The sequence below is a fragment of the Zootoca vivipara genome, chromosome 8 (assembly GCF_965207765.1).
Source record: "Zootoca vivipara chromosome 8, rZooViv2.hap1.1, whole genome shotgun sequence".
Lineage (NCBI taxonomy): Eukaryota > Metazoa > Chordata > Lepidosauria > Squamata > Lacertidae > Zootoca > Zootoca vivipara.
Window position 1 is genome coordinate 87610437 of NC_142591.1, and position 23266 is coordinate 87633702.

A 23266-nucleotide genomic window follows, 5' to 3' on the forward strand; every position below is an offset into this window, starting at 1 on the left:
GCGCGCTGCTTTTAGCGCGGGATCGCCCCCGTGGGAAAAACATTGTGCCGACCAATAAACATGTGCGCTGATTGGACTGGGCAGGTTGAGGGACGCGGCGTCTGACGAATCAGCCGCTCCCAACGAAGCCTAGCTAAAGCAAATATTGAGGTGGGATTAGAGCGCTTGAAGCGACGGAGTCAACCAATAAGAGGGAAGGAAGAAGAGAGGCAGTCAGACCAATGAGATGCTGGGGCTCGGACTGACAGTTAAACTCACCAATCCGAAAAGGGTTGCGTGGGAAAATCTGTAATAATTATTTAATAAGACCCTGAACCTCCCGCTTTCAAAGAGAAGGTTCCTATTTATTGGGTTATCCAAAACAAAGCATGCAATTCCTGAAGCTCTTAGGATCGGGAGGGGAGGAAGGCAAAATGGACCTGCAAAACAGGGCAGCAGTGTTTGTGGATCGGGGAAGATCGAGGACCATCAACTCTGGGACCTGAGTATTTATCATTTGTAAAGAATGCAGCAGACAGGCCTGGAGGGCCACGACCAGGGATCTTGATGGACAGGTTGCAAAAACATGTACTCAAATTTCTTAGGGGTCAGTTATGTTTCAGGGTGGGTTTTCTGTTACGGGGCTGGACAAAACCTGAACTTTAAAAAGATGTTGCACATGATGTTGCCTTTTCATTTTCTCTTTGGCAGGCACGTCCAACATGTATCTCGTGATCTACCAGTAGATCACTGGACGTCTGTGCTAGATCACTGGTAGATCAGTGGCTCCCCCCAAAGAAGCTGAACCACTTTGGCTCCCCTAAATAAAGCTCAACATTTTGGCCCTTCACACCCCAAAAACGGGCCTTCCCTCCTCCCTAAAATAAGCTCAACAAGTTTGACCTGAACCCCCATAACAGGGCTTTCCTTCCTAAAAGCTCATCAAGTTTGACCTGAAACCCCCCCCCCCAAAGGGGATAGATCACTGCCAGTCTTTAACTCTGTGAGTAGATTGCAGTCTCTTGGGAGTTGGCCACCCCTGCTCTTTGGTAACGAACAGGGCCGGATTGAAGTTGGATGAGGCCCTAAGCTACTGAAGGTAATGGGGCCCTTTCTATGTCCAGCTGTCCTTTGTCAACAACAAATTGTCGCTGTTTTTTGTGTTGAATATATGCTATATGGTCATTGATGGACCTAATAGGAATCTCAAGCCATTTGCACATGCTGCTGTGCAACCAGTCCATGCAGAATGTAGGCACCCTATACAGTATATAGAAAGGAGCAAACCAGGGATATTTGAGGGAGGAGGCTAACAGGCTTGTATCATAGGAGCCTACACAACACAAAACACTGTTGCTGTATGTAGGTTTTATTTTATTTGTTTTTATCTTCTATTTTGGAAATGTACATCCGGTTTTTTCCTTTAATTTTTTGGGCCCCCCAAGAGAATGGGGCCCTAAACTATACCTTGTTTAGTTTATATGTAAATCCGGCACTGGTAATGAACTTGGGCCATCAAGACACCCCCCCCCCATTTTCTGGTAACACAGGAACCCTTCTGCAACAGACAGAATAAAGGATCATCAGACTTTCTAGCCGTTTTGCTCTTTTACCTGACTTGGTTATTATTTCCTTTCTCCCTTTTACTCTGGCCGAGGAATGGACCTTGAGGGGTGGCAAGTCCCTTGAGTAGGGCTGAACCAAGAAGGCGACCCCCAATTTGTATAACAGGATTACCTGGAATGGGGCTTTACTTGCAGCGGAATAGGAAGTTGGCAACTTCCAAGGTTGGGCCTCAAAATACAGTCCTGTTGGCAGAGTACTTCCTCTGGCTGGAGATGAATTTCTCCCCTTTATACATCATTTATGGTAAGCCTAGCAGTAGGCTGAGCTAAAGAAAGCCAAGCCAGGTGGCACTTCCAATGCAAGTATGGGATGGAGACCCAGGCCCTTGAGTTGCCACATTTCGTAGCCCTGGGAATAGCTCCCGGGACACACCTGGATTGGGCAAGTCTCTCCTGGCCCACCTTGTACCTTCATAGACCCGAAGCGATGCCTCTTTGCTCCAGTTCAGCGATGTCATCAGTACACTTTGGGGAAATATTAATAATAATGGTAATAATCATTTATTATTTAGACCCTGCCCATCTGGCTGGGTTTCCCCAGCCACTCTGGGTGGCTCCCAACAGAATATTAAAAAAAACGATAAAACATCAAACATTAAAAACTTCCCTGAACAGGGTTGCCTTCAGAAAGGGAAGGGTCCCTTGTTTTGGCCTAAATGGAGACTTCACAAAGGAATCCCGTTGACCATGGAGGTTCCCACCTGCATTGCCACAGGCTTGGCCTGGAAGGAAGCAGCTGGTCTGGTATCCAGAAGGAAACAGGGGGCTGCCATGTTGCCTGGACAGAGCCAAACCTTTTATAAAATCTGGATAATAATAACAATAATAATAATAATAATAATAATAATAATTTATTTATACCCCGACCATCTGGCTGGGTTTCCCCAGCCACTCTGGGCGGCTTCCAACAGAAATATTAAAATGCACTAATTTCTTAAAGATTAAAAGAAAAAAAACAGATGGCAGGGAATGAGGTGCAGGCAACAGAGGCTGGGTGGTAGTTTTGTCTTCTTCTTCTTCTTTGGTGATCCCTTGTAGCTGAGCAAGATAGTCTTCCATAAACATGGATTTAACAAAATATTTCTCTCTCTCTTCCAGTAGCACCTTAAAGGTAAAGGTAAAGGTAAAGGGACCCCTGACCATTAGGTCCAGTCGTGACCGACTCTGGGGTTGCGCGCTTATCTCGCATTATTGGCCGAGGGAGCTGGCGTACAGCTTCCAGGTCATGTGGCCAGCATGACAAAGCCGCTTCTGGCAAACCAGAGCAGCACATGGAAACGCCGTTTACCTTCCCGCTGTAGTGGTACCTATTTATCTACTTGCACTTTGACATGCTTTCGAACTGCTAGGTTGGCAGGAGCTGGGACCGAGCAACAGGAGCTCACCCCGTCGCGGGGATTCGAACCGCCGACCTTCTGATCGGCAAGCCCTAGGCTCAGTTGTTTAACCCACAGCGCCACCTGTGTCCTTAGAGACCAACTAAGTTTGTCATTGGTATGAGCTTTTGTGTGTATGCACACGAAAGCTTATACGAATGACAAACTTGGTTGGTCTCTAAGGTGCTACTGGAAGGGAAAAAAGTTTATTTTGTTTTGACTACGGCAGACCAACACGGCTACCTACCTGTAACTAGAACGGTTTTAACAATGAGTCCATAAGTGACTGTGGAGGCCAATTCTGGATCCACAGTGGGGGCATTGATTTCCAGGTGGGAGTTGATCCCAGTGTGAATATGCCTTCCTCTTAGCATGTTTTTCCCTTGCGTCCTGAGTTCGAGTGACTCCCTCTTTGGTCATGAGAGGAGAGTTGCTGAGCAGGAGCCCCAGGTTGCTCGCTTGAACTGCCTGCCTGTTGTGGGGAAGCCGAGAGATGGATGGGGGGGAGGGGCATCTTTGGCCACCCAACTTTTTATAGAAGCAGACTCTTGGTTTTTATTTCTGTCGCTTACGGATACATTTGAACTAGATGACCGTCAGTGTCCCTTTCCAAGCTTACAATTCTGTGCTTCTAAGTTCCAGTGTAGCAGCTTTTCTCCCATGGACAGCCAGCGTAGGTTAATGTGCAGAACTATGACCTGGGAGACCAGGGTGCGAAACCCCGCTGGCTCCACCCTGAAGCTCACTGGCTGACTAGCCACTATCTCTTAGCCCAGTGTTTCTCAACCTTTTTTGGGCCAAGGCACACTTGTTCCATGAAAAAAATCACGAGGCACACCACCATTAAAAAAGTTTAAAAATTCAACTCTGTGCCGCCCTATATTGACTATATAATTATGACTGTAAGAAACACTTGCCAATTGCTGTGTTGGTTGCAATCTCCTGTAATAAGGCTTCACAAGCCGCTGATTTCTCTGCCAGCACAATCCTTTGCTCAGCAAGTTTCAGGTTGAGCTCATCCAGCCAGCTTCTTTAAGTTTGTCTAAAACCACCCTCCCGTGGTGGTGGCTGTTGAGAGCTGCGCTCGCCCCGCGTCGTGACCCGGCCGGCTTCCTTTCCGGCGGGTCAGTGATGGTTATTGGCGGCCGCCAGGCACATGACAATGCAAATCGCCCTTCTCGTCGCCGCACGTCGCGGCACACCAGCCAGCGTCTCGTGGCACAGAAACGCTGTCTGAGCCTAACCTGCCTCACAGGGTGCTTGTGAGGATGAAACGGGGGAGGAGGAGAGAACCATGCAGACCCCCCTTGAGCTGGTATGGAAATGGGACTCCCTCTTGACAGCACCCCCTCTGTCTAGTCCCCATGCATTCAGTCCCCGCACTAGGGCAGGGGAACAGTCCCTCCTCGCTCAAGGGAAAAATCACCGTACAAAGCTGTGGATCACCGGCATCTTTGAGCCAGTGCCGGCGCCGGAGAGAGAGAAGGCGAGAGCGCGCACTGCTTAGTTCAGCCAGGAAAGACCCTTCCAGATGTTGGGGGCTCCGGCCACATCTGGATGGCCGCTGGGCTTTCTTGTTTGCCCCCCGCGCGGCGAGGGTCTTTGCGCCTAGAGAGGGAGAGACGGGTCGCAACGCTGTCAACTTTCGGATTTGAAAATAAGGGATCAGCAGCCTCACTTGTTCCGGGGACAGTCTACCATAGCTGCCAAGTTCTCCTTTTTTTAAAAAGGGAAATTCCCTTATGCTGAATAGGCTTCCTCGCGAGAAAAGGGAAAACTTGGCAGCTATGCAGTCTACGCCGGTATCTCTAACAATCCAGGACAGCAGCGGGAAACGGCGCTGGAATAAGGGAGTTTCCCGCAAAAAAAAGGGAGGGTTGACAGCTATGCGGCGCCCCGCCCTCCCCACATGCTCCGGGGGTCCGCCCCCGAAGCGGCATCCTCAAGGCAATGGAGGCGGGCCGGTGTCGCAAAGGCTTGTGGGCGTTGTAGTCCGCCGCCCCCCCCCCCAGCTTCGGGGATGCCCGCGGCGCGCAGCTCGGCCGGAGAAGCTCCGCCGCCAGGACGGGCGGCTCTTGGCCGGCGCAGCGGGCGCCGGGATCGCAGGCGCCGAGCCCCGGGGGGGGGGGCCGTCGGGGCTGCGTGCGCGTGGCCGTTCCGGGGCGCCGGGGATCCGAGGCAGGCGCGCGCGCGCGCGTCCCCGCCCCTTCCTGCGCCCGCCGAGGCGCTTTCGCTTTCGCTTCCCGGGAGGCGCTTGGGCGGCGCGCGCGATGGCGGCGGCGTCCGTGGAGGTGCGCGGGGTCCCCGGCGACGTGGCGGACGAGCTGCTGGTGCTCTACTTCGAGAACCGGCGCCGCTCGGGAGGGGGCGCCGTGCAGAGCTGCCGCCGGAGGGGCGCCCGCGCCACGCTCACCTTCGAAAGCGCCGAGGGTGAGTCGGCAGCAGGCGGGAGACCCGGCCCGCCCCTCCACCTCCACGCCGCGCGCGGGGCAGGGGAGCCGTCCAGGGGGGGCTCCTGCCCGCTTCGCCCTCGGGCAAGAAGGGCTCTGCTTTTCAGGGGGGTGGGCACTGGGCGCAAACAGACCAAAGTGCACCAAAACAACTTTCCTCTTCGGGAAGAAAAAGGTCCGCGTTGTTTTGCAGCTGCCACGTCCCTCCCCCTTTACAGGTGAAAGTAGGAGCTCCTGGCATATTAGGGGGGGGTCAGTGTGCGGCGCCCGCGCCCCCATGGGGTGGCCTGGCAGAGGGGGGCGGGGGGGGCCTGCCTGCTTTTGCCCGGGAAATGGAAAGGGAAAGCCGGCGGTTGGAGGCTTGGCTGACTGGCAGGAGACTCCTGCCATCCTTTGCGGTTCCTCTCCTTGGAGAGTCGAGAGTCTTGCTCCCCTTTTGTAGACAGTGCTTGTCTCCCACAGCCACGCCAGAGACATTCTTTAGGTCTGTGAACATGGAATAAAATTTGTATTGCACAAAAGAGGCGGGGGGAACACTTGTTGTCAGCCTTACTGTTGGAGAAAGGAGACTCTCGTCATCATCATCATCATCAATTTATTATTTATACCTCACCCATCTGGCTGGCTCCCAACAGAACACTAAAAAACCAAATTAAAATTAAAACATTAAAAACATCCCGAAACAGGGCTGCCTTCAGATGTCTTCTAAAACTCAGATACTGTGGTTGTTTATTTCCTTGACATCTGATGGGAGGGCGTTCCACAGGGTGGGCGCCACCACCGAGGAGGCCCTCTGCCTGGTTCCCTGTAACTTCACTTGTCGCAGTTACAGGTAGGTAGCCGTGTTGGTCTGAGTCGAAGCAAAATTAAAAAATTCCTTCAGTAGCACCTTAAAGACCAACTAAGTTTATATTTTGGTATGAGCTTTTGTGTGCATGCACACTTTTTCAGATACACTAGAAACAGAAGTGTCAGACCCTATATATATACAGAGGGTGGTGGGGGTGGGTGGGAATGGGAGATGGGCTGATGGGAGTGGTAAACCTGGAGATGGCTGTTAATGGCTGCTGATGGCTGCAATTAGTCCTGGGCTGAGGTGCTAAAGAAAGCTTGATCATGCATAATGAGATAAGAATCCGATATCTCTATTCATCCCAGGTGCTTCCATGGTTTTAAGCTTGGTAATGATTTCCATTCTTAAGGAAATCAGCCCTGAGTGCTCCCTGGAAGGACAGATCGTGAAGCTGAGGCTCCAATACTTTGGCCACGTCATGAGAAGAGAAGAATCCTTGGAAAAGACCCTGATGTTGGGAAAGATTGAGGGCACTAGGAGAAGGGGACGTCAGAGGACAAGGTGGTTGGACAGTGTTCTCGAAGCTACGAACATGAGTTTGACCAAACTGCGGGAGGCAGTGCAAGACAGGAGTGCCTGGCGTGCTATGGTCCATGGGGTCACGAAGAGTCGGACACGACTAAACGACTAAACAACAACAACAATGATTTCCAATTCAGCAACTTCCCTTTCCAGTCTGTTCCTGAAATTTCTCTGTAATAAAACAGCTGCTTTGAGATCTTGTATAGAATGTCCTGGGAGATTGAAGTGTTCTCCTACTGGTTTTTGCTGCCACATACACCCGGACAACATCATTACTGGCCCCAACAACATCCAACATACCATCTCAGGACTATTTAATTGCTCATCTTCTAACATTGTGTATGCCATCAAATGCCAACAGTGCCCTTCAGCTCTCTATATTGGACAAACAGGCCAAACCCTACGCCAAAGGATAAATGGACATAAATCTGACATCAGGAACCATAAGACTGAAAAACCAGTAGGAGAACACTTCAATCTCCCAGGACATTCTATACAAGATCTCAAAGCAGCTGTTTTATTACAGAGAAATTTCAGAAACAGACTGGAAAGGGAAGTTGCTGAATTGGAAATCATTACCAAGCTTAAAACCATGGAAGCACCTGGGATGAATAGCACCTAGATGAATGCCCATCTAGTCCAGCCTGCTGTTCCCACAGTAGCCCTGTGGATGTCTCCATGGGAAGCAGGGTGTGTGTGTGCCTGGCCCTTGGCATAAGATCTGAGAGTTCAGATAATCTGTTGCGAATGCTCCAGCCTCTGGACCCCTGAGAGAGGCTGAGAAAGCGCCAGCTTTCTCTCCTGTGGGTTCCCTGCTTGCAAGGTGACCTTTTGGCCTCCTGCTCTCTCCATTCAGACGCCCAGCGGGTCCTCTCCAGAACGGACCACCGGCTGCAGGACGCCCACCTGACGGTGCACCCAGCTGCCCCTCGGGATTATGGGAAGGTGGTCCTGCAAGGCCTGAACCCCCAGACCAGTCAGGACCTGGTGGAGCTTTACGTGGAGAGGATGTTGAACTGTGAGAGTGGCGTCTGCCCCGTCTTCCGCAGCCACAGAGGGGATCAGGCCCTGGTGCAGCTGACCAATCCGCTCAGCAATGCAGGTATCGGGGGGGGGGGCTTCTGCTTCCCTTCTGACTTCCTCTTGGGGAGCGCTGCTTTCTCTGCGCTTCCTTCTCTTCACTGGGTCTCCTCTCCCTCTTGTCCTGGCAGAGTTCCTGGCCTTGGGGGAGCATGTGCAGAGTCGGCCGCTGGACGGGGCCCACCTGGCGCTGGACTGGGTGGAGCAGACGGACGGCGTGCTGGTGCAGCGTGGGGAGGGCCCCGGCCCCAGCCCCCTCAGTCAGGACCTGCTGGAGCTGTACTTTGAGAGCAAGCGCAGCGGTGGGGGGCCAGTGCGGGCCGTGAGGCTGCTTCAGGGGGCCACGGTGGCTGTCGTCTCCTTCCAGAACCCAGCAGGTAAGGGCTGAGCCTGGAACTTCTCTGCAACCTCACTTCCTCCGGGGAGGCCAGAAGGGGGGTGCTGACCTTCGCTGGCTCCCTGCAGGAGACGGCTGACCTTGACTGCAAAGGGGGGGGGACTGGTCCTCTGGCTGTCCAATTCCACTTTCTGAGTAGAGCTGCCGCTCCTGCTCTCTAGTTGTGCTGGCAGACTTCCACTTGGTTGGAGAACAGGCCTGATCCTGTTGCGAATGTTCTTAGGCTGGCTTAAGGCAGCAGAGGGCTGTGCCCCCCCCCCGCCGTGTGTGCTGTTTGCTGAACTCCAGAATGTGAGTCCCGGATGACCTTTGGGTGCCTCTTCTGACAGACTCTTTTGAGGGAGAGCCATGAGGGCAGCTCTCCCCCAGGCTTCACGCACGGCAGGAGGGTTCATCAACATTGCCACCATTGGGTCCGGTGTTTGCAATATCAGATCCCTTCTCCCCCCTCCAATATATATAATTTTTATTAAATTTTCTGATTTGCATTTCAAAATACTCGTTTAAACAATCTTAAATCAGTGACTTCCCTTCTTCTCTTTCTGTGGTTCATTTTACATGCCACACATCCCTGCATATTTTACATGAACTAAACTTTTCAGTCATGCATTGTTGCATCCACCAAAACTTATTTACACTGCCGGATTTATCTTAAGGCTACCAGGGTTTTTAAACGAACACAATTTTCACCCATATATTCAGCAAACCTTTCCCAGCCTTCTTTAGACGCCCATTCTTGTTCTCTTATCCTATGTGTTAAATCTGCAAGCTGTGGATATTCTGTCAACTTAAGTTGCCATTCTTCTTTGGTTGAGACCTCGCTCATTTCCCATTTTTGGGCTAACAGAATATGGGCCGCAGTAGTAGTAACAGTCTTTTCTGACACCTGGGAATTTCCCTCTGAATTATCCGCGACAAAAAGGATACTGCCCCCCCCATTCATTATATATCATTTCCCAAAACTCTGTGACCCTTTTATAAGTCCACCGCATATGGTAAAACGTATCCTCACCCTCTTTGCATCTCCAGACCCCCTTCTTTCCAAGCCTCCAAGGCCACCTGCCAGGGATACTTTTGCCTTGATTCCTGCATTGCAGGAGGTGGGGCTGGATGACCCTCGGGCCCCTTCCGACTCTACCGTTCTGTGATTCTATGGCTCAGTGTTTGGCGTTTCCCCGCAGTGGCGGTGACGGCGCTTCTCCTTCACCTGGGTCTCCTCTCCCTCTTCCCTTGCAGTGGTGGAGAAAGTGCTGCAGAAGACCCACCGCCTCCCAGATGGCATCTTGGCTGTCTCCCCCCACTACGACTTCCTGGAGCCCCCAGAGCAAGAAGGAGCCCCTCTGGGGGACACGGGGACCCCCTTTGCCCTCCTTCCCCTCCCGGAAGCCTTCCCCCGGCAGCTGCTGCAGGTGGACCTGGTCCTCCGGGAGCTGAACGCCCCTGCCCCGGAATGCGTGATCGCCCTGGGCGAAGCCGGCCTGCGCGTCTCGGGGGGCGACCCACTGCGCCAAAAGTGGCTGCTGGAGCATGTCCAGGGGGTCCTGCAGAACGTGATCCCCGAGCGCCTGCCCTTCTCCGCCTGGGTCCTGGACTTCCTTCGGCAGGAGGATGTGCGGAGTCGCCTGGCGGAGCTGCTGGCCGAGCGGGGGCTGGGCGCCTGCTTCCTCCCCGCTGCGGACGAGGTGGTGGTGGCGGCCCTGAGGCCCGAGACGGCCCGCCTGGCCACCGAGCTGCTGGGCTCCTCCCTGGGCCACTTTGCCCTGCCCTTGTCGGAGAGGCACCTGCCGGCTCTGGCCTCCCCCCGCTGGGCCCAGCTGCAGGGGGCGCTTCCCTGCTGCCTGGTGCGCCTGGACCAGGGCGGGGAGCAGCTGGAGGGCCTGACCCTGGCTGGCATGGAGCCGGAGAACCGGGCCCGGCTGGCCGCCTTCCTGCAGGAGAGCATGCCCGACGAGGCCCTGGTGGCCATGGAGCCGGGCGCTCTGCGCTACCTGCAAAGGTACTACCAGGACGTGCTGGCGGGCATGGGCAGTGTCACCCTCCTGCCCCTGGAAGGAGACGACGTCACAGGCTTGCGGGTAAGGAAGGGGCTTGGCGCTGCTGCTCCCTGTTCCCAGCCAGGTGGACCCCCAGAGTGGGGAGGGACCCCTAGAGGGAATTGCAGCAGCAGCTGTGTCATGCTGTCCCCATGGCCCCCCTCCTCTTTTTCCAATTCCCACCCCCTCCCACTGCCCCAGGACGGGCCTGGGCACCTTCCTCCCGCTGCCCCTCCCTTCTCTGGGCCCCCCAGCCAGGTCAGGGGTTTCTGCAGCGCACTCTGCCCCAGATCATTGGGGCTGGAGGGCTCTGTGGCCTGAGGGGAGGGTGCAGTCTGGGTGAGGCAGGTTTGTGCCTGGCCGGCTGCCTCTGGGGGTACTTCTGAGCCCCCGAGGGCTGGGTGCCAATCTGCCCTTGTCCCGTCTGGCTGCTGCGTGGCTTCCTGGGAACGTGGCTGGAAGTGCGGCTGAATGCAGAAGGCCACGTTCCCCTCTCCCTTCACCCATGATGCTGGCTGGGTGGCCTTGAGCCTGTCATAGCCCCACAGAGCTGCTGTGGGGATAAAATGGGGAGAGGGAGAACACGGAACACCGCCTGGGGGGGGGGAGCCCCTGGTAGGAAAGGTGATGTGTCTTCTGCTTCCCAGAGAGAGGATGTCGTCTGGCACTCAGAAGCTTTTTCCAATTATCCTGAATTACCATGACTCCTGAATTGTATTAATGCTTTTGATGAATTTTTTTGCTGCTTTTGAGACTCCAGTACCATTGCATCCTAACCTGTGTGATTTCAAACGTACCTGCTTGAGATCCTGCAAGTAAAATGTGAGCAGGACAAAGAGCTTAGAAGCTCTTTTTTGTGCTGGAAATATCTGGTGCAGAACCAGCTTCTAAGCGCTCTCTGCCTTGCTTGGGGAGGGGGGGGGCAAGGCTGTTTGGGGCACACTGATTCTGAGCTGCCCTCACAAGATCTTGTGGGGCTTCTGAGGGCCCGTAAGAACTTGTGCGAGCATCCCTAGTTTTCCAGAGCCAATGCGTTGAGTGGCCAGCAAGACAGAGAGCTTTAAAGCTCTTTTTTGCAACTCGCGCTTGGGTTTTGTTTTCCCCCGAGGATGCAATTTGAGTACAGTTGTACCTTGGTTCTCGAATGCCCAAAACCCGGAAGTAAGTGTTCCAGTTTTCGAACGTTTTCCAGAAGCCAAACGTCTGAGGCAGCTTCCGCTTGAGCGCAGGAAGCTGCGGCAGCCAATTGGAAGCTGCGCCTTGATTTTCGAACGGTTTTGGGAGTCAAACAGACTTCTGGAACGGATTAAGTTTGAGAACCGAGGTTCCACTGCATGTGTTTTTTCATATGTGCGCCACTCCTGGAATGTGGCCCCTGGGCAAGTTGTGACTGAACGGCCTAGCGATTGCCACGCTTGTTGTTCTGCAAGGCTGTTGTGATTCTTGCAAGCTGCTTTGAGCTGGACCTTTGTGGAATGCAAATGTCTTAAGTGGCCTCTGATCTCCTCCTGCCGTGCAGCTGAGCGGGGAGGCTGGAGCCTGCCAGGCAGCAGCTGAGCTCCTCCAGAGTCTGCTCAGCGCCATCCACACCCAGACGGTGACGCTGGAGCTGCCGGGCGTCTGCCGCTTCCTGCAGGAGAAACGGGGCCGGGAGACAGTGCAGGAGTTGGAGAGGCGCTTTCGTTGCACCATCGACCTGGAGAGGGTCCGCTGGAGCCCCCCAGAGACGCAGGTGGGTTCAGGTGCACTTTTTGGAGGGGGGGCAGGATGCCCTGGAAAAGGGGAGCTCGGGAGGAAAGCCGGAAGGAGATACCCCCCCATACTCCCTGGTCCTGAATAGGGTAACTGTGCCCCTGAAGGACCAGGTGCGCAGCCTGGGAGTCATTTTGGACTCACAGCTGTCCATGGAGGCGCAGGTCAATTCTGTGTCCAGGGCAGCTGTCTGTCAGCTCCATCTGGTACACAGGCTGAGTCCCTACCTGCCCGCAGACTGCCTAGCCAGAGTGGTGCATGCTCTAGTTATCTCCCGCTTGGACTACTGCAATGTGCTCTACGTGGGACTACCCTTGAAGGTGACTCAGAAACTACAACTAACCCAGAATGCGGCAGCTAGACTGGTGACTGGGAACGGCCGCCGAGACCACATAACACCGGTCCTGAAAGACCTACATTGGCTCCCAGTACGTTTCCGAGCACAATTCAAAGTGTTGGTGCTGACCTTTAAAGCCCTAAACGGCCTCGGTCCAGTATACCTGAAGGAGCGTCTCCACCCCCATCGTTCTGCCCGGACACTGAGATCCAGCGCCGAGGGTCTTCTGGCAGTTCCCTCGCTACGAGAAGCCAAGTTGCAGGGAACCAGGCAGAGGGCCTTCTCGGTAGTGGCACCCGCCCTGTGGAATGCCCTCCCACCAGAGGTCAAAGAGAATAACAATTACCAGACCTTTAGAAGGCATCTCAAGGCAGCCCTGTTTAGGGAAGCTTTTAATGTTTGATTTCTGTATTTTAATGTTTTGTTGGAAGCCGCCCAGAGTGGCTGGGGGAACCCGGCCAGATGGGCGGGGTATAAAAAATAAATTATTATTATTGTTGTTATGAATGTGAAGGTGGGGCCTTTTCTGCAGTGGCTCCCCTTTTATGGGACTCCCTGGAGAAGCTCATCTGGTGCCTCCACTACATATCTTTAAGCGCCAGACAAAACTACCCCTCTTTTCCCAGGCCTTTGGTTGTTAAACAATCTGTGGCCTTCTAAATGCACCTTGGGGAGGCAGAATTTTTTTTGTATTATTACATTATGCACTTTATTGTTCTTATGTTTTAAACCACCCTGTGAATTTTGGATGTAAGGTGGTATATGTATAAATTTAACGAACCGCAACAACAAAATACAAGAAAGAAGATTCCACCTAAACATTAGGAAGAACTTCCTGACAGTAAGAGCTGTTCGGCAGTGGAATTTGCTACCAAGGAGTGTGGTGGAGTCTCCTTCTTTGGAGGTCTTTAAGCAGAGGCTTGACAGCCATCTGTCAAGAATGCTTTGATGGTGTTTCCTGCTCAGCAGGGGGTTGGACTGGATGGCCCTTGTGGTCTCTTCCAACTCTATGATTCTATGAATTTTCCCTGGGGGTGAAACCCTATTCCAGCACCTCCCCCCTTTTCTTTTATACTTTCATGATTTAATATGCTACGTGCCTTTTATTTTCTGGTACGGTGCATAGAATCATAGAGTTGTGCAGTTGGAAGGGGTTCCCGTGGGTCATTTAGTCCAGCCCCCTGCAATGCAGGGATCTCAACATGTGCCCCCACCCCACCCCCTCTGAAACCAGAGCGGACCCTGCCTGGCTCTGCAAAGGCCTCTGACTTTCCTCCCCCCGATTTCTCCCCAGCACGAACTGGAGGCGTCTCAGGAGCCGCTGGCGGTGAGCTGCCCGCGCGATTCCCCGCGTGGGCAGGAGCGGCTGGGAGCCCCAGTGGGCGCAGCTGGTGAGAGGAGTGACACCAACCTGGGTAAGATCCTGCACCCCTCTCCTGCCTGCCTACTCTTCCGGGACCGAGAGGAGAGAGGCACTGTGGGGCTGGCGTGATGGAGGGGGGTTGAGCTTCCTGCCCTTCCTTGTCCGCCCCAGGGAGACGTCCTTTCTCCCCACCCCCATGGCCCTTCAGAGCTGCCCCCCTGCTTCTGGGGGAGCAGAGATACAGAGACCCAGAGGAATAAATAATTAAAGTACTATTAATATTCAGATTCCTGCATTGCAGGGGGTGGGACTGGCCCTGAGGACCCCTTCCAACTACTACAGTTCTAAGATGTGTGTGTGTGTGGGGGGGGTGTCTCCTTCTTGCCTCCTCCCTCGAAGGCCCCGTACAGAGAAGCTAGCCTGGAGGGCACCTCTAGCAGGGGGGAGCGTGGGTGTGCTTGTGGGGCTGCGAGGGCAGCCCATTTCTGAGCGAGCCCCCCTCCCCACCCATGTTCTGCCCCCTGACGGCCTCCTCTCCCTCCGCAGAAGAGATCAAGGGTCTGCTGGCTGCCCTCCAGGCTCCCAGGCGGGGGTCCTGGTCCTTGGAGAACGTCAAGGTGGAAGAGGAAGAACAGGAGGACCTGTACACGGCCCCTGAGCCGCCCTCGCAGGCGGCAGAGGCGGCCCCTGCAGCTGCCAGGGCAGAGGGCAGTGAGGCCGCGGCGGAGGAGGAGGAGGGGGCGCTGGAGGAAGGACCCCTGGCCCTGCGGAGCAGCGCGGCCGAGGAGGAAGAGGAGGCGCAGCTGCTGCTGGCCATCCAGCAGTCGATGGACAGTGCCCGGCAGGAGGAAGAGGAGCTGCGCCGGGCCATGGAGCTCTCCCTTACCAGCTGGGTGCAGGAGCAGGCGCCCAGCGCGGACGCCACCCTCCTCTCGGCCCTCAGCATCTCCCTGGAGGACGCCAGGCAGGCGGCCGACTCGGCCCAGGTGGCCGTCTTCCTGGGAGCAGAGGAGGACGTGGCCCCCCTGGCCCAGGAGCTGAAGGATGCCCTGCGGGCCCAGCTGCGGGAGGAGACGGTGCCCCACGCCGCCCTGCGCTCCCTGGCGCCGCCCTGCCTCGCCTACCTGGCCCACCTGGAGCGGAAGCACGCCGTGCGGATCTCGCTGGACGGGGAGGTGGCCGTGGTGCGAGGCTTTGCCGACTACCCCGTGGCCGCCACGCGCGACCTGGCGCTGCTGCTCACCCGGCTGCTGCGCACGGAGACCGCCGGGGATCCTGGCAATGCCTGCTGGGTGCATTGGGACCCCCAGGGGTCCTCCACCCCCTACTCGGCACAGGCCAGCGCCCTTCTGGAACAGGCGTGGGGTCGGGGGCTCAAGCACCTGGACATCTTCTTTGACGGGCGTCCCTTCGCCATTGACTTTGAGCGCATGGAGGAGTACGACCTTGGCAGTGCCCGCACTGTGCCCATTGGCCGCCTCCCAGGTAGGCTCTGCCACCCCCCTTCAGGTGTGGTCTTCCCCTCCAGGGCTAAATGGGCTCCCTCTTGGCCCAAGAGCGGCCATGGCGTGGGTGGAGGGCCCCTCCGAGCCCACACCCTCCTCCTGACGGGCAGTGCCCCCCTCTGCAGGTCCTTCTGGCCCTGTGGGGCTGGACGATGGGGAGGCCAGGCTGGTGCAGCTTGTGGAGGGAACAGAGGAGTTCCGGGAGACGGTGCGCCATTTCTACGACACCCTGGAGGAGATGCACAACAAGATCCGCATTGTCAAGGTATGGGGGGGGGCACTGGTCTGGGACAGCCGGGGGCACAATGCTGTGGAGCAAGGAGAGCCAGCGTGGTGCCCATGGGCACTCATGTGCTGCTGCTGGAATTAGACTGGCAAGAAGCTTGACCCGAGAAATGGCCAAGGAAGGCGAGTCCACCATCTCTCATGGGAGTCTGTTCCTCTGCCAAACAGGTCTTACTGTCAAGAAAGATTTTCTGTGTGTTTAGTGGGAATCTCCTTTCTTGTCAATTTAAGCCATGGGTTCGAGTCCTACCATCCAGAGCAGGAGAAGATAAGCATGTTCCCTCTTCCCTGGGACAGCCCTTAAGATATTTAAAGGTGGTTCTTCTATCCCCTCTCAGTCTCCTCTTTTCCAGGCTAAACATCCCCAGCTCCTTCAACTGTTCCTCATCAGGCCTAGTTTACAGATCCTTGATCATCTTGGTTGCCCTCCACTGCACACATTCCAGCTTGTCAGCGTCCCCAGAATTTGATGCAGCAGTGGGGAGTAACACGGTTGTTTGACTCCCCTTCGCCAGAAAGTGTCCAGCCTCTCTCTCCAAGGGCAAGGAGAGTGGGTAAGGGTGCTACATGGTAGGCCCAGTGGTTGCGAGATCAGGTTGCAAGAAGGGGGCAGCGACGGAGATGACTTGGGGGGTAGGAGGGAAGCTTAATGGGGAGCACCTTTCCTCCGAGAATGGCTGCATTTCTCCAAAGCCTGACCCAAATAGTGAGCTTCTTGGCTGAGGTCTGGCCCAGGTCCTCGTCCGTCACTCCAACCACTGCACCACCGCTGCCTCTGCTGCTGCCTCTGCCTCCATTACCCCTCCTTTTCCTTCTGTGCCCGGCAGGTGGAGAAGCTGCTGCACCCTCTTCTCTACCAGCAGTACCAGCTGAAGAAAGTGGCCCTGCTGAACGTTTGTGGGCGCCGGGACGTGGAGCGCATCCTCTTCCACGGCACCACGGAGGAGTCGAGCCGCGAGATCTGCCTGCACGGCTTCAACCGTAGCTTCTGCGGAAAGAACGGTGAGCCTTTGGGGTGCCTGGAGTGGGAGCCAGCAGCACCCAGGAGGGCCACCACCAGATCTGAGGGTTTGGGCCCCAACATTGGGCGAAAGAATCTGAGTCGTGGGCGGGGGCAAAAGATCCCTGCATTGCAGGGGGTTGGACTAGTTGACCCTCATGGTCCCTTCCAATTCTACAATTCTATGATTCTCTGCTCTCCTTCGGACCTCCCTGGGCACTTGCTCCTGCCTGGAAATGGACACCTTGTCTAGAGTGTCAGAATTGGGCCTGGGAGAGCAGAGTTCGAATCTGCACTTGGCCGTGAAGCTCACCGGGTGACCTTGGGCCAGTCACCATCCCTTAGCCTAACCGACCTCGCAGGGTTGTTGTGAGGATGGGATGGGGAGGAGAAGAAGAACCATTCAAACCACCTTGAGATCCTTGGTAGGGAAAACTAAGTATATAATAAAGAGAAGGAAGGTTTAGCTTTTGAAGTTTGGCATTGCAAGAGGATTTGAGAGGTTTATGGAGGAGAGGGCCAGCAATGTCTACTAGCCAGAATGGATATGCTCTGTCTCCATGGCTGGGGGCAGCAATGCTTGCTGGGAACCACAGGAGGGAAAAGTTCCTCTTGTACTTGGATCCGGGTTCCTATAAGGGGCATCTGGTGGGCCCCTGTGAGAACAGGACTGTCCTGCTGACTTTTGGCCTCACCCAGCAGGCTCTGCTCATGTTCTTAAGGTGAGGTTTCTTCACCAGCCATGCTTTGGAAAATAGCAAGGCTTGTCCCTCCTTGGAGGATTGAGGCAGCCCTGGGTGTTCTGAGCAGAGCCCCCAGGTGGACACATAGGGAACTGCAGGTCCTTTGCCTGCTGCTCTGTAACTCGCCAAGCCTTGCAGGGGTTAGGCAGGCTTGCAGGAGGTGCTTGGGGGCTGGGGGAGGCCTTGGGAAGAGCCAGGGGTCCCGCAGAGCACGCTGCATGCCCCCCATTTCCTCCTCAGCTGGCCCTGACCCAAGCCCCCTCTTCCTTCCTCTTTGTCCCTCCAGCCACACGCTACGGCCACGGGGTCTACTTTGCTGTCAAGGCCGTCGTCTCGGTGCAGGAGATGTACTCCCCCGCCAGCAGCGATGGCAACAAGTACATCTTTGTGACGCAGACGCTGACCGGGGACTACGCACTGGGCAAGCCGGGCATGCGGGCGCCGCCCCTGCGGGAAGGGGACGCTGTGCCGCGGCGCTACGACAGCACCGTGGACAACCTCCAGAATCCAGCCATCTTTGTCATCTTCAACGACACTCAGGCTTATCCTCAGCACCTCATCACCTGCCGCTGGTCCAAGCAGCCCTAGGGGGGGGGCCTGCGAGGGCTGCTGTTCCTCTCTCCCCCCGGGCTGCCAGGTGGGCAAGGATGCCCTTGGCCAGACTTTCTGATTTGGGCCTTCCTGAGGTGGCAGAGGAGTCTCCACTGGGCACCAGCCTTTGTTCAGACTAGGTCTCCTAAGGGCCCCGCTTTCAACAAATTACCTCTTTTTTTGGGGGGAAGGGGGCTGCTGATTCTGCTGCCACCTACTTGGGGCATCACTTTGGGGTACTTTGAAGGATGGAGAAGCCATGCATTAAAAGGCACACAAGGAAAAGTCAAAGCAGAGCCTGTCTTGCTTGGGGGGTGCCTCTCCACCCCCCCTTCCTTTGCTCCTTGGCTTGGCAAGAGCAGCAGAGACCAGCCTGGCAGGGAGAGTCTCAGGCTCCGCAGGTTCTTGGCAGGATCCTGCAGTGGCCAGACAAGGGCCAGCTTAGGTGGGGATGGGGGGGCAGTGGAGACAGGCTGCCTCTGTGCCTTTGCCCCCCAAGAAGCCCAGCGTCCTGCAGACAACTTTGGCACGTTGGCGCATATTCTCGTTCCAGCCTTTGAATCTGGCTTCCCTCCCTCCTACAGCCTGAGAGTAGCCTGGAGGGGAGAGGAATTGGAGAATTGTAGCGCCCGAAGGGACCCCCGGGGGCCATCTAGTCCAACCCCCTGCAAAGCAGGAATTGCAGCTTGATTATCCCTGACGGATGGCCAACCCATCTCTGTTTAGAAACCTTTCAAACATTTAGACAGGATCTCCTTTCTTGTCATTTGAAGCCATGCGTTCGAGTCCTGCCCTCCAGAAGAAAAGAAAGCAAGCTTGCTCCATCTCCATCTCCCCTCCCTCTCCAGGCTAAACACCCCCAAGTCCCTCAACTGTTCCTCATCAGTTTTGGTTTCCGGGAGCATAATCTGACCAGGTCCTCCTGTTTGTTTCTGGAGCTCAACGCAGCCCTGGCTTTGCTTGGCCTCAGACAGAGACCACGGAAACAGAGAGAGCTTTTCCCATCTCCTCCTGAGCTTCCTCCTGGGCCTGGGGCAGCACTTGTTTCCCGAGAGCTGGAGGGAGCAGCCATGGGGCTGGGGGCTCCTCCCTCCTGGCGCTGCAGAACTGAACTGGGCACCTTCCAGGGCAGGCGGCAGTGGCTTCTCTGGCTAGCAGGAGTTTCCAGTTCCTTCGCACACCACAAGGGGGTGCTCTCGTCTCGCCCACCTTGGCCGCTTGATGCCAGAGGGGTGGGGTGAGGAAGCTTGCTGCTTTTGGGCAGGGCTGCAAGGGGGGGGGTGGCAGGGAAGCTGGCAGTTCCTGTGCAAGAGGCGTATCCGGCCCTTTGTGTGGCTGCTTCAGGAAGCGCCAGCTCCCTGGGGCCCATTCTTCCCCGATTGCTCATGACTTGGGGAACATTGGGGGGGGGGAGAGAGAATGTTCCAAGCAGGAGAAAAACAACAACTGTGTTGGTGAAAGTCTCTGTGTTTGTGTGTGTGTGTGTGTGTGTGTAGCTCTGACAGATCAGATGTTTTGAAGTGTTTTTTTCTCTCCAGAGAAAATGGACCTGAGCCTTGGAAGTACAGTCATACCTCGGTTTAAGTACGCCTCGGTTTGAGTATTTCCAGTTTAAGTACTCCACAGACCTGTCTGGAACGGATTAATCCACTTTCCATTACTTTCAATGGGAAAGTTCATAGAATCATAGAATCATAGAGTTGGAAGAGACCACCAGGGCCATCCAGTCCAACCCCCTGCCAAGCAGGAAACACCATCAAAGCATTCTTGACATATGGCTGTCAAGCCTCTGCTTAAAGACCTCCAAAGAAGGAGACTCCACCACACTCCTTGGTAGCAAATTCCACTGCCGAACAGCTCTTACTGTCAGGAAGTTCTTCCTAATGTTGAGGTGGAGTCTTCTTTCTTGTAGTTTGAATCCATTGCTCCGTGTCCGCTTCTCTGGAGCAGCAGAAAACAATCTTTCTCCCTCCTCCATATGACATCCTTTCATATATTTGAACATGGCTATCATATCACCCCTTAACCTTCTCCAGGCTAAACATACCCAGCTCCCTAAGCCGTTCACTTCAGGTTAAGTACACTTCAGGTTAAGTACGGACTCCCGGAAACCAATTGTGTTTGTAAACCGAGGTACCCCTGTAATGGGATTTGCAGGGAGGAGAAAGCCTTGCGGGAGGGGGGCCCCTGTTGCCCGCAGTGCAAAGGAAGCCTTTCCCAGGTGCTTATGAGGCACAGAAACAGCCGCTTCACACACACACACACACCCCTGCCAGCTTAGTGATGGTGTTGCAAAACAACAGCGCAGGGTGACCTGTGGCTTTTTATGGGTGTTGTGGGGAGAGGAGGGGGCCACCCCAGGTGGGCAAGGGGCATCACAAACTTGGGGGGGGGACCCTGTATGGTGGGCCAAAGCCTTCAAAATGTGCTGGTGTTTCTCTTGTGAGGAGTCGGGCCAAAGGCCTCTTGGGGGGGGCACTTCAGCTTGAGTGCAACTAGGGAGCCAGTGTGGTGTAGTGGTTAAGAGCGGTAGAGTCGTAATCTGGGGGACCGGGTTCAAGTCTCCGCTCCTCCACATGTAGCTGCTGGGTGACCCTGGGCTAGTCACACTTCTCTGAAGTCTCTCAGCCTCACTCACCTCACAGAGTGTTTGTTGTGGGGGAGGAAGGGAAAGGAGAATGTTAGCCGCTTTGAGATTCCTTTGGGTAGTCATAAAGCGGGATATCAAATCCAAACTCCTCTTCTTCTCGCCCTGCTAAAAATACTTCAGCTGCCTCTCCCTCCAATTAAATGCACGTGGGGTGTGGATAAGGGCCCCCATTTCTCCCTCCCTGTGGGGTCCTGCCCCTCCTCTTGTTCCCTGGAAGCTGCAGCCCCACCAGATCAAAGGGGCCGCTATGGGAAGGGCTGCGGTTTGGGAGCAGAAGCTGCTTTTCATGTAATGAAAAGGGTTTGTTTGAGGCAGTTTTTCCATGGCAGGCGAGGGAGCGGCCTGGAGCCTGGGTCTTAACCCTTCGCGTGCTGCAGCCCTTCAGTCAGCCAGGGGTGGTGGCACTGCTACTGGGGGGGGCGTTGAATGTGCCCCCCACCCCGTGCTGTAGCAGAAGTTGTGCCAGGGAACGTCAGGGGTGGCCCTGGCTCAATGGTGCTCTTTTGCCCCCTGCCAGGCCACTGGGTGGTGGTAGCCTTCATGGGAGGCAAAAAGCAGAGTTTAGAGCTTGGCAAAAATGTCCACTTCTGTTGCTGAATATTCAGTGCCAGGATTTTGCAACTGACACCTGATGCCTCCAGCCCCTATTTTGCCCTTGACTTGAGTATATGCACAATAAGGTACCAAACCAGTTGGGACACTTTCTCCCCACATGGCGGAAATGCTCACACCCAGTCCAGCCAGGCTTGGTCTTTTCTGGTGTGGCCTTGCAGAGCCCCATGAGGGGGCCACTTGCTCAGGGCCCCCAGAGGCCAAGCTCCCTCCTGAGCCAACTGGCAGCGGCTGGGCACTGGGGGGAGGGAGCCCCTAAGCCAATATGGTTCCACTTTCTTGCCAGGCGGCTCCACCGGCCAACTTCTTATAGGAAAAAAGGACAATGGGACCTTGTTAACGATTTGGCCTCTGATAGTGCCCCAAGTCTTGGATGGAAAGGCCTTTCCCCACCCCCACCCCAAGCACAGCATGTCCAAAACGGGGGGGGGGGGTGCAGCGCTCATCCTTCGCCCCAGATGAACTTGGCTCCCAGTGCCTCTGCTCCTCTGAAATGCCCCCCAACAGTGGAGTGGCTCCCCAGAATGGAACACCCAAAAGGGGACTAGCGGTTGTCTCCAGGAGCAAGGGTAGCCGCCTCCGGGAGGAAACTCCCCCCCCCGGGTGGGTTCTTAGCCTGAAAAACAAGGAGAGGCTCCTCAACCTTAAGCAGAGACGTACTTCGGCTCCCTTGTGCCCTTGGCAAACCCTCTGGGCCTGCGCCCTTGGCAGGGGCCAACCATGCCAACCCCTGGGTACACCTCTGGAGTGCAGGGGGCTCTGGGTCGTGGGCGCTGCTACCCACCAACTTAGTGGCTGCCGACTTACCCCAAGCAGGAGGGAACAGAAGGTGGGGAGCGCAACAAACTCCAGTGCAAAAGGTGGTAGAAGTGGAGGCAGCACAGTTTGGGAGAAGGAGAACCCCCCCCGCCCCCGCTGCCCCCCTTGGGCACACTTTCAGTCCATGCCCAGCTGCTGCTCAGCTTCCACATCTCCCTGAGCTTCCTCTGCAGGGAGATCAGGCCTTTGCTACTGCGGAAATGTCCAATTCCAGCCTTCTTCATCTGCAGTCAATCTGAAGAAGTGTGCATGCACACGAAAGCTCATACCAAAATAAAAACTTAGTTGGTCTTTAAGGTGCTACTGAAGGAATTTTTTTATTTTAAGTCAAAATATAAATCAGTGACAATAATCTGCAAAGCGTTGCAGTGGAAGGGCCAGTAAAGAAATTTAAAAATTGCCTCCATTTGATTCCAATAAGCTGAAGGCCTTCTGCCATAAAAAACCCCACCAATCCTCTTGTTTTCTTTTTCTGAAAAGGGGAGGGGGTTTCCAAAGGCCCCTTGCCTCTTTCTCAGGAGGGGCTGCCTCAGCAAAGCCCTTTTGCCTCTCCTGGTCTTTGGGCCCTGGACGTGGAGGGGCAGAAAGGAGCACACCAGACCCCCGGAAAACTTCCAGGTGCGGTGGGGTCGTCCAGATGTTCCTGGACTCCTGCAGCCAGCATGCCCAATGGTCTGGGGTCACAGGACTTGCAGTCCAGCCATCGTGGTCGGGCTGAAGGCTCCCCAGTCACTGCTTGAAAGGTCTGAAAACTTGATATGGGGCCGGATGTAAATGGGGAGCAGATGCAAAGGGGGGATACGCCTTTGCAGCAATGCACACCTGTCGTTTGCGCTGGGTGGGTGGCTGGGGGCCCCTCATGACTGAAGCTTCTGGACTGCTTTATTACATGGACATCAACATCTTTGGCGATCACTCTTAGCCGAGTAAGATTGTAAGATTGTCTTCCATAAACACAGTTGTAACAATGGGTCCGTAAGTGACTGTGGAGGCCAATTCTGGATCCACAAGTCCTTCCACAGTGGGGACATAGGTTTCCAGGCGGGAGTTGATCCCGGTGTGGATTTGCCAAGCGTGCCTTCCTCTTATAGCACGTTTCTCCCTTGCGTCCTGAGTTCGAGTCTCTTCAAAGCCCAGGACACCTTTGGTAAAGGCTGTTCTCCAACTGGAGCGCTCCATGGACAGCGGAGAAGAGAAGATTAAGGGGGTGATATGATAGCCATGTTCCAATATATGAAATGATGGCATATGGAGGAGGGAGAAAGATTGTTTTCTGCTGGAGGGAATAGAATCA

The 23266-nt window shown here is 55.2% G+C and overlaps 1 protein-coding gene across 1 annotated transcript; it reads left to right on the forward strand.

Annotated features, from left to right (window-relative positions):
- The first annotated feature begins 5167 nt into the window (after positions 1–5167).
- On the forward strand, positions 5168–18182 carry PARP10 (poly(ADP-ribose) polymerase family member 10). Its single transcript, XM_035124474.3, has 10 exons — positions 5168–5410; positions 7662–7907; positions 8017–8262; positions 9519–10357; positions 11835–12047; positions 13699–13819; positions 14314–15252; positions 15398–15537; positions 16385–16559; positions 17587–18182. Exons 1-10 carry the CDS (start codon positions 5251–5253, stop codon positions 17886–17888), a joined length of 3381 nt encoding a protein of 1126 aa, XP_034980365.1. The 5' UTR covers positions 5168–5250; the 3' UTR covers positions 17889–18182.
- The last annotated feature ends 5084 nt before the right edge of the window (positions 18183–23266 follow it).

Excerpts from the sequence above, each read along its gene's own strand:
- PARP10 (XM_035124474.3), top strand. The coding sequence starts at position 5,251 with ATGGCGGCGGCGTCCGTGGAGGTGCGCGGGGTCCCCGGCGACGTGGCG. Across the intron at positions 5,411-7,661 it reads CACCTTCGAAAGCGCCGAGG|ACGCCCAGCGGGTCCTCTCC; the intron begins GTGAGTCGGCAG and ends CTCTCCATTCAG. Across the intron at positions 15,253-15,397 it reads GCCCATTGGCCGCCTCCCAG|GTCCTTCTGGCCCTGTGGGG; the intron begins GTAGGCTCTGCC and ends CCCCCTCTGCAG.